The sequence below is a fragment of the Chrysoperla carnea genome, chromosome X (assembly GCF_905475395.1).
Source record: "Chrysoperla carnea chromosome X, inChrCarn1.1, whole genome shotgun sequence".
NCBI lineage: Eukaryota > Metazoa > Arthropoda > Insecta > Neuroptera > Chrysopidae > Chrysoperla > Chrysoperla carnea.
The window spans coordinates 13,591,974-13,602,963 of record NC_058342.1 but is presented as its reverse complement, the minus strand read 5'-3'; the positions used below and the strand labels follow the sequence as shown (position 1 = coordinate 13,602,963).

The 10,990-nt window shown below is 33.5% G+C and overlaps 2 protein-coding genes across 2 annotated transcripts; both read right to left on the bottom strand.

The window, feature by feature from the left end:
• Positions 1 to 2,912: 2,912 nt before the first annotated feature.
• On the bottom strand, positions 2,913 to 4,973 carry LOC123302944. Its single transcript, XM_044886037.1, has 2 exons — positions 4,122 to 4,973; positions 2,913 to 2,936 (listed from the first exon to the last, which is right to left on the bottom strand). Exons 1-2 carry the CDS (start codon positions 4,971 to 4,973, stop codon positions 2,913 to 2,915), a joined length of 876 nt encoding a protein of 291 aa, XP_044741972.1.
• Positions 4,974 to 5,054: 81 nt separating this feature from the next.
• On the bottom strand, positions 5,055 to 9,233 carry LOC123302943. Its single transcript, XM_044886036.1, has 2 exons — positions 6,805 to 9,233; positions 5,055 to 6,747 (listed from the first exon to the last, which is right to left on the bottom strand). Exons 1-2 carry the CDS (start codon positions 9,231 to 9,233, stop codon positions 5,055 to 5,057), a joined length of 4,122 nt encoding a protein of 1,373 aa, XP_044741971.1.
• Positions 9,234 to 10,990: the final 1,757 nt, after the last annotated feature.

Below are 10,990 nucleotides of genomic sequence, written 5' to 3'. Positions count from 1 at the left end.
TTGATTTCAGTACCATGATCCGACCTTTGACATTTGACTTTTCTTGAAAAATATTTTTCAACCATGTTCATAAAAGCTTTTATTGCCGAAGTAGCTTCATCTTTGGATTTCAGAAAATAAACTGTACGAAAATGTGAAAAATCATCTTTGAATTATTGGGAATAATTGGCTCCTCCAATAGATCGAATATTCATTTCACATAGATCTACATGAATCATATCCAGTGGGTTCTCAGCAACTTTTATCATTTTTCGGATGAGATATACGATGTTGTTTTCCATAAATACAACCTTTACAGACATACTCATTCCAATCATCTATATAATTAATTTCGTTCTTTTTCAAAATTTTCTTCACATATTTGATATTTTGGTGTGCAAGATTTTCATGCCAGACTTTCACAGATTTAGTTAATAAACATTTTTCAGGATTTTCTTTGCGAAACATCATTTTATATAGTTTACCTTGTCTTTTAGCTATTGCTACTATTTCATCCATACTTGCTGTAGTAAATACTAACTGGTTTGCATCTGCTTTTTGCATGTTACCTTTGTCTAACATTTGTGTTACAGAAAACAAATTAAAATTCATTTTAGGCACGTAAAGTACATTTTTCAAGATAATTTCGTACCATTTCTGTCCATTAAAAGCTTCTAGCTCTACGTCACCAATTCCAATACCATCCAATTTTGTAGCATCGCCAATTGTGACCATTACAGGTTCTTCGAGTGTTACGAAGTTGATTATCCAATCTCTATGAAATGTTATGTGTTGTGTTGCACCACAATCTTGAATCCATGAGTTTCCTGACTTATCTATCGATTTTGAATCATTCATTTCGACAGTCGATAAACCTACAGTTATTAATACACGACGATTTGAGTTATTGTAACTTGGTTTAGCAATTCTTTCATTATTTTTGTTAGAGCAATCTTTCGAAAAGTGTCCTTTTTGATTACATGTATTACAAGAATAATTATTTTTACACCACTCCAAATATTTGGCACACGGTTTGTTTCGACAGTCCTTTTTAATATGTCCTTTTAATCCACATTTAAAACATTCGACTCCTGTCTTCTTTGGTAATTGAGAAGTAAATTTACTAAATTTTTTGTTAGATTTCGACATAAATACATTTTGAGTTGATGATTCATCTTCAAATTCGTTTTGTTTTAATCTATCTTCTTCTAATCGTAGACGTTCAAGTAGCGTATTTAAATTTTTGTCGGTTACATTTACACTATCCCAAGCGGTTCGAAAATGACGAAGATTAGTTGGTAGCATTCCTAAAATTCTAGTCATCGTCCAACTTTCTTTAATTTCTTCTCCTTAGGCAGCTAATTCCTCAGAATATTGAATAATTTGCATACAATTTTCAACAGCTGATTTATTTACATCATATTTGTATCCAAAAAAATTTCTTTGTAAACCTTCAATAGTGATTTCTGACTTTTTGCCATACAGGGTTTCTAACTTTGATAAAATTAGATGAGACGATTTGCAATTTGCTATTTTGATTGCAATATTGCTGCTTACATTTAAGCCAATTAGCGTTTGGGCTTCTAAATCTTTCTTTTCCCATGTTTGTATATCGTTGTTTGCAGGACCTTGTGGTTTGACTTTCGCACCCGTTGCAACTTCGTGTAGATCTTTTGATTTTAGTGCGAAATCCAGTTTGAACCTCCAAGATACATAATTTACAACTCCTTGTGAGTTTTCTGACAATGTTTCCAAGTGCGATTTAATGGAATCCATGATTTAATTTCAAAATTTTACAACCTTGACTGACCTGACTAATATTGAAATACTGACTGACGATTTTCTTCTTTAATCCAAAAATTTTTTTATATTCAAGCACTCCTGGGCCCATAACCTGTTGTAACTTGAAGATTTCTTGGATATTTGAAGAAAATAATACTGATAATTATTAATTATTTATTGAGCAATGCACGTTGTAATTTAACTGACATAATAATATTACAATCATACAAATACTGACTTCAAAAAAACAATTTAAACATATTGGTTTATATGGTTACATTAATTAACAAAATAATAATCACAGACTTAAAATTCATAAATTAACAGACTTACACTTCAAAAATAATTAAGTTCAACAACCATTAATTTCAATTTTTATAGAATTTCATTCAATATTTATAAAAGTATTAATAGCGGGGGTTATTTCATGAAAAAATTTTTTTATGTTATTTATATATTTGTATGGCCTTGCTTTTATCTTCAAAATTTTCGTCATGATATTGAATTAGAAAGTCAATTTTTTATTTATATGTACAATTATTTTTTATTAAAAAACATTTATGATATGTTGATAATATTGATGAAAATACAATACTTTTTATTACAGCTAAATTGAACGAGGTATTCAAAAGTGAAAAACAGCCACCAATAACTGATACCAACTTTTGGTGCTGTAAAAGTCTTGGGGCTGTAAAAGTCTTGGGGCTGTATTCAATAGCGCGAAAGATCGAGAAGGGCAACGGAATTTAAGGAGACAGAAAAAAGACTCGGGAAATTTGCATGATACCGAAGACGGCGTTTGCGAAGAATTAACCGCAAATATCGAATGAAATATCTTGTAAATACATTTAAAAAATTTTTTATTGATGCTTTTTTTTTTTTTGTTATTTTTTTTTTTAAATAATTGTTTTTAAAAATAAATTTTAAAAATAATGACGATCTCTACTTTTTTAACTACCCTGAAAATTAACTTTTGTAAATATTTTATTACTGATGACAAATGATTTGGATCTAAGCCTGTTATTCCTTGAATAGTCTACGATTTCAATTTGCCACCATAAGAAAATCATAAAAACTAGTTTTATAATTTATATAACATTCTTGAATTTTATTCACGATTCTTCTTTATTCCTTATGTTTCTTTATAATTCTCATAATCGGGTCATTTCTAAACACTAAACATTCACAAAATAAATTTCAAATTCCATGAATCGGACTCAATAAATTTGTTAATTTCGGTGGAGACTTACTCAAGCATACGCCGGATAGATATATTCTTATAGTGGCGTCAATAAAGCCTTTGCTTCGGAAATCCTCAAGAACAGCTCCGATTTCGATGAATTTTTTTTTTTAATTTTGTTTTTTTATATTATTTAAAATCAGAAACCTCTTAGAGCGGGGACGGAACTATTTATATTGTTTAAACAATATCAACGATATTTATATAAAAAATTCAGTTTGATCTCTATTTTTTTGTAAAAAAATCTCCATATAATAATTATAATGGCTCTGGCTAATGGACGTAATATCCAAAGTCGGAATATTTCTCGAATAAATTTATACGGTAAAATGTGAATGAATTGAAATGGTTGCACTAACCTTTTTGAACGCCTACTCCGTTAATAATCTTCAAACTTCTTCTGGTTTCACCCACGTAATTTGGATAAAAGGATGGATAATTATAGGATATTATAGTGAACTAGTTTGAAGTAGTAACTTGATAAGTAAACCGTTTACCGAACGTTAATTATACGTACGAACTAATAACACATATAGAAGATGAGGACGCACTGTCCTTGGTATACAGACGCACTATCTGATTACACTACTGTTGTACAGCACAAAAATGAGGGACACACTGTCCGCTTTAAATTCACAATAAGAACGAACTGTTCACGTTGACTGACTCTCGATAAGTACCAAATTGCGCAAAGGGCAATTACTCAAATTAAAAGGAGACAGAATATCTCCGTTCAAAACAAAAAAATAGATTTAATTCTCTTTAAACAAAATGTGTGTAAACACCAAAAACCAGAGTCGGATTTGAAGATAAGTTCAAAGTCCGAATTCCGGCGTAAACATTCCCCCCACGATAAAACACTGTTTTAAAATTAAGTAAAAAAAAAAGAACTCTGTAACTTAATAATAAAAAAAATAAAACCAATAAATAAATAAACTGGTAGATTCAAATTTAGGATCATACGTCCTTAACACTTATTGAGCCGTATGATTCCGTTTGTGAAATCTTTAAATAATTATTGAGATGGTAGGGGGCACAGCTTCACCACTGGTCTTTTATATACTCCATTTTTGGTTTTGACAGTGGCGACGCGAATAATGTTATCATTTCCCGGAAATACCTCTTGTATTACACCGGTAAGCCATTGAAGTGGCGGTAAATTATCGTTTTTAATTAAAACTAAAGTACCCGGAGTTACAGGACAGGTTGGAGTATTCCATTTTTGTCGCGTTTGTAACTCGCCTAAATATTCTTGGTGCCATCGTTTCCAATACGATTGGACCAAACTATCAAGCAATTCCATTCTTTGTAACTTATTTAGTGGCTTATCAAGTACATTATATGCGGGTAAACTTTGTAAAGGGGTTAACGTTAAAAAATGAGCCGGGGTTAAAGGCAAACCCTCGGCCGCATCTGAAGATTGCCAGACTAATGGGCGTGAATTTAACAAGGCTTCAATTTGTATAAGCACGGTTGAAAATTCCTCATATGATAAAATTTGCTCCCCAATAACTCTAGTTAAGTGAGTCTTAACTGATTTTATCATACTCTCCCAAGCTCCTCCGAAATGGCTCCCAGTGGGTGGATTCAATCGCCAAATGATACGTCGGCAAGACAACTCTGAATTTATAGCTGATTGGTAGAGATTAGATTGAACAAATTCATACAACTCATTTAAATATCGTTTAGCACCAATAAAATTTGTACCTGAGTCAGAATAAATTGTAGAACACGGCCCACGTCTAGATAGAAAACGCTTGAACGCAGCTAAAAAAACATCCGTACTTAAATCTGATGCCAATTCTAAATGAACCGCTCGGGTTGTCAAACATGTAAAAAGACAGATGTAAGCCTTTTGGGATCGTACTCCACGATGACTACTTAACGTTATATAGAATGGACCACCATAATCGACACCGGTATAAGTAAATGCCTTAGCTTGAGATACTCTGACACTGGGTAAATCAGCCATAATTGGTGCGTGTGAACGCGGTTTAGTTTTAAAACAAGTATTACACTTTTGTACACGAAAACACTTTTGTACACTTTTGTATTACACTTTTGTACACGTTCCTCTCGCGGCTAAAATCCAATATTTTTGACGCAATATGGACAATAATAAATGAGGTCCGGCATGTAAATTGAATCGATGATTATAATCGATTAATAAATCAACAAAATGATCTCTTTTGGGGAGTAGCATGGGATGTTGTTGGTCGTAAGCAATCACCGCATTGACTAAACGACCTCCTACCCGAATAATGTTATCCTGTATGAAAGGATTCAGAAAGCGTATTTTCGGAGAACACAGTTTGTCATTCTTCAATAAACGAAACTCTTCTCGAAAATGAACACGTTGAACACTAGAAATTAAGTAATTCTCGGCTTTGGTTAAATCTGTAGCTATAATATTTTGCCGTTTTGGCAATATTCTAGCGAATCGCAACACAAATACGGTTGATCGTATTAATTTTAACCAAGAACCGCAACGATTAATTAATGAATAAAGAGGATGCTCTTCCTCTTCGAAAACGGGTAACGAAATTGTCTTAGCCTCACAGACAACTTCTTGCTCAATATTTTTTATAAAGGGTTTTAGAGGCCACTCTGACCTATCACGCGAACACCATGATGGTCCACTCAACCACAACGGATGTTCAAGAAATTCTTTCGGTGATAATCCTCGAGACGCACAGTCCGCTGGATTATCGCTACTAGAAATATGATACCACGACGACACATCAATTAACGATTGAATTTTTGATACACGGTTAGCTACAAAAGTCTTCCACTTATGGGGGGAACCATTGATCCAATTAAGCACTACCATTGAATCGGAAAACGCAAACACATTAGTAATATTCACTCGATTCGAATATTGGGCAATAACACACTTCAAAAGTTTTGCTAATAATAATGTCGCACATAACTCTAAACGAGGGATAGTTAAAATTGTTTTAACTGGAGCCACTTTGGATTTAGCACATAATATATGAAGTTGTATGTGACGGTCCGGATCTATAATCCTGGAATATATAACTGCGGCATATGCTTTGGACGATGCATCGCAAAATGCCAACAATTCTAGCGAAGAACCCGTTTTAAATCCAATATGACGTAGAATTTTTATTTGACTTAAGTCGTTTAACTCATTTTGAAAGACTTTCCAAATATTTTGTAAATAATTTGGAATAGGTTCATCCCACTCAAGTTTGAGTAGCCACAATTCTTGAATTAGTAATTTCATATGTAAAGATACCGGAACAAGCAAACCTAAAGGGTCCCAGATGCGCATTACAGTTTTCAAAATATTTCTTTTTGTACATTCTAAATTTTCAACACTAATAGAAAAGCTTAGAACGTCGCTATTTGCTTGCCACTGCAAGCCAAGCACCTTCAAAAACTCCGTAGGGAATTCCAAAATTTGATTTGAACGAGCATGATCAGGAATTTCATCAGATAACTCACGTAAATTAGTCGCCCATTTTACTAGTTCCATGCCTCCTGCTCGGAATAAACCGACTAATTCACGATAAATGTTATGCGCGATCGACTTTTCGGCCACAGAACAAATTATGTCATCGATATAGATATCACGTAATATTATCTCGCACGCTAAAGGAAATTTTTTCGCTTCATCGTCAGCTAATTGGCGTAAAGTGCGTAAAGCTAAGTAGGGAGAACTCTTAACCCCAAAGGCAACCGTGGTTAATTGGCAAATTTGAATAGGTTCTTCATCAGAAAACCTCCACAAAATACATTGATATTTTTGATGAGGAGGACACAATTAAATTTGTCTATACATCTGTTTCACATCTGATGTCATAGCAAATTGAAATAAACGAAAATTAAGTAGAATGTCAAAAATATCAGTTTGTAATTTCGGACCGGTATATAAAGCATCGTTTAAAGATATTCCATTATCGGTTTTCGCGGACGCATCGAAAACCACTCGTAATGGTGTAGAACTGGAGCTAGCCTTAAAAACCCCGTGATGAGGAATAAAGTAGCCACATGATTTAGGATGTAGACCACTTATGGTCTTCAGATGACCTTGGTCGAAATAGTCACGTATAACTTCCATATATTGTTTTTTAAACAACGGCATAGAGGCGAATCGTTTTTCTAAGTTTTGGAATCGTCTTAAAGCAGAAGTACAAGAGTCTCCTAAATCAGAAAAAATCTTTCTAAATGGTAAAGCTACCTCATATCGACCACTTACGTCTCGCTTAACAGACGCCGCAAATAATTTTTCGCACTCTAAATCGTCTGCGTTTAACACGGTACCGTTTGGCACTTCCTCTATATCCCAAAATTGTTGGATGAGTTGATCCATATTAAGGGGAGAGTTAACACAACAATAAGATTGAATAATGTTATTAGTGACTTCAGCTTTCGCTTTACCCATAATAATAAAACCTAACGTCGAATCAAGGGCGACTGGCGAGTCCGGACCTGTGATTCGAAGTCCCTTCAGAATGTAGGGCACTAACTCGGCGCCTATCATTCCATCAATCTCACTCGGTCGATAAAATTCATCATCTGCCAAACGCAAATTTTTAAATGTATCACACACTTCACTATCAATCACACAGGTTGGCAACTGATCCGTAATTTTATCAACTATTAAAACATCCATCGTGTATTTATTGTGAATATCATATTTACTATAAAATTTTAATTGAGCTTGTCCGTTGACGCGTTTTTCGGAAACACCAATTTCTGACACGGTCAGACACGCTCGATTCACTGGTAACTTGAGCCTTTGACAACACCTCTGAGTTATGAAATTGCATTGACTTGCACTGTCAATCAAAAATCTAAATAAAAAATTTTCTCCAAAATGAGATACAACATGTACTTGAGCTGTAGCCAATAATACAGTATATTTCGATTGCACTAATTCTGATGTCGAACACAAACTCACCGGAGGAGATGGCTTGGATTCAACTGGCACACTCGATGTGGAGGGATTACCCTTTAAAACTTCTGAATTATCTTTACCATTGGCATCTGACTTATGATGAAAATGTAAAAGCGTATGATGGCGTTTTGAACATTTACGACAGCTCGAGTTTGAACTACAATTCTTTACACCGTGATTGGAATGCAAACAGTTGAAACATAAATTATGTGCTTTAACCACATGGACTCGATCCGTAGGCGTTAAAGACATAAATTTATGACACTTGAATAATTTGTGATCTCTCTTACATTTTGGACAAATTAATTTCTCATACGTATTATTACTCATAACATCGGATGAATTTGAATCGGCACTAATAGCAAATGAATGCATCACCGCCTTAGAATTTGCTTGCTTACTGGAATTAGCTGAACCACTAGTTCGACTCAGTATTTTCGCTTGGGTTTTGATAAAAACGGAAAGTTCATTGTAAGTGGGAATGACCCCTTTAGCCAATGACTGTTCAAATAACTTCTGTGTATGCACATCCAGTTTTTGTAAGGCAATTGTCATTAAAATAAAATCGGATAACTCTCCCACCTTTACTTCCTTTAGAGCGTTAACGGCACTATCAAATTTTTCAACAAATAAGTTTAAATTTTGACCTCTTTCCACTAAAAAAGGTTTGAATTTCAAAATTTGATCCAAATACATAAAGGCTATCTGCCGTGAATCTTGATATTTATCAATTAATGAATCCCACATAATTGAATAATTTTCAGGTGTAGGAGGTACCCCACTACATAAAGCGAATGCATTGTGAGTTAAACTTCCTAATAAATAATGTAATTTGGAAATACTATCCAATTTTATGTTTTCATGCACCAATGATTTGAAAGTAGCGTAAAATATAGGCCATCTTAACGGGTTGCCATCAAACGATGGAATCGTAATTTTAGGTAGCCTAGGAGAAACTATATCCCCAATCGATTTCACCGATTCATTTACTTGCTCGGATTTTTTCACCTTAAGAGAATCAGCTACGGATTTAATGTGACAAAACAATTCATCAATTACGTTCAATTCTTGACAATTTGGCTCAAATTCAGGATCTAGCTCTAAATTTATTAAATTTATATCATCAACTAGGAGCTTAAACTCATTACAGGTCTCGTTCAAAGTCGAATATCTGATAAGAAAATCATTCACAATTGTCTCATCCGCAATGTTTTGACTTTTATCAAATAATAGCTGTACTCGTTTGAAAAGGGTTTGCTTTTTCGAAGTTAAAACCTTTAATTTTGATTTTAATTTAGCTTCAGCCATTATTGTCAATAATCAGTGACAGCAGGTGTACGTAAACAAGAAATACACAAATAGACTAAATAGTATTTTGTAAACAAACAATTAACTGGTTGATTTGAAATAAATATTATAAGTATTTCGTACACAAAGATCAACACTTTGATTATCATGTAAACAAACGAATACGTACTCAATAAGTGTGTGTTAAATTAAATACAAGTAACCAGTTTTAAATAACCATTTACTTTACTTCGAAATAAATATTGTAAAAAGTATTTATTCCATCAAAAACTCAATAATGCCCAAATCTACAGAAAAATGATAATGATAATAATACTCAAACAATATAAACAATAAACACCGACGTGAATCCGTCGAAAATTTTAATATTGTGAAACAAAAATATCTGTTTATTCACTCAATAAAACAGTGTTTTAAGTAACTACTGCGCATATCATTGGTATGTAATGTTGTCTCACTCTCACGTTATAGACATGCGCACACGATAAAACTATCTAACAAGCTTGTTTGCTGGCGAAAACAAGTTATATCATTAAAATATCTTTTCGCGCGTTTTTTACACGTTTTTTTTTTTTTTACTCCAATTTTTTCTCAAAAATTCGACAATTCTCCGCATAAATCATGCAAAAACGTATTCCCCAGGCTCACAATCCGGCTCGAAGGACCAATAAATGTAATGGCTCTGGCTAATGGACGTAATATCCAAAGTCGGAATATTTCTCGAATAAATTTATACGGTAAAATGTGAATGAATTGAAATGGTTGCACTAACCTTTTTGAACGCCTACTCCGTTAATAATCTTCAAATTTCTTCTGGTTTCACCCACGTAATTTGGATAAAAGGATGGATAATTATAGGATATTATAGTGAACTAGTTTGAAGTAGTAACTTGATAAGTAAACCGTTTACCGAACGTTAATTATACGTACGAACTAATAACACATATAGAAGATGAGGACGCACTGTCCTTGGTATACAGACGCACTATCTGATTACACTACTGTTGTACAGCACAAAAATGAGGGACACACTGTCCGCTTTAAATTCACAATGAGAACGAACTGTTCACGTTGACTGACTCTCGATAAGTACCAAATTGCGCAAAGGGCAATTACTCAAATTAAAAGGAGACAGAATATCTCCGTTCAAAACAAAAAAATAGATTTAATTCTCTTTAAACAAAATGTGTGTAAACACCAAAAACCAGAGTCGGATTTGAAGATAAGTTCAAAGTCCGAATTCCGGCGTAAACAATAATCTTATTGTAACAAATAGTTGTTACAAAAAAGTTTTTAACAATAATTTAATATTAAAATAAAAAAAAAGTACTATTCATACAATAGAAATTGACCTTTTTGTTGTTAAGGTAGTCCCTACCTGATGAAAGAATTCAAGGTCTGAGATCAGATGTTTGACTAGTTTTATATTTTTACTGCTGAAAATAGAAGGTGGTCCTTTCAGACGTGGAGCAACACCCAGTGTTGTTTCAAATGGATAAAAGCAACGTTATTTACAGCCGCCGTAATCGACGGAATGGAAGAGTTTTGTGGAGTTGCCTTTAAATCATCATATCAGCATGTTGACGCTACTAATAGCAGAATCAATGAAGATTCTAAAGCAATTGATAAAATTGTAGAGTTTTTTAAAATTCACAACCCCTTTCCTGACGTAAAGGAGGTCATGGCAATTTCCACAGGAATTGTAGGTAACGAAACTATTAATTGTTATGAAGCATTTGATGTTGGAATTAAATTAA

Excerpts from the sequence above, each read along its gene's own strand:
- LOC123302944 (XM_044886037.1), bottom strand. The coding sequence starts at position 4,973 with ATGGCTGATTTACCCAGTGTCAGAGTATCTCAAGCTAAGGCATTTACT. Across the intron at positions 2,937-4,121 it reads TTACCGGTGTAATACAAGAG|TGTTTAGAAATGACCCGATT; the intron begins GTATTTCCGGGA and ends GTGAATGTTTAG.
- LOC123302943 (XM_044886036.1), bottom strand. The coding sequence starts at position 9,233 with ATGGCTGAAGCTAAATTAAAATCAAAATTAAAGGTTTTAACTTCGAAA. Across the intron at positions 6,748-6,804 it reads ACATCAGATGTGAAACAGAT|GTTTTCTGATGAAGAACCTA; the intron begins GTATAGACAAAT and ends TATTTTGTGGAG.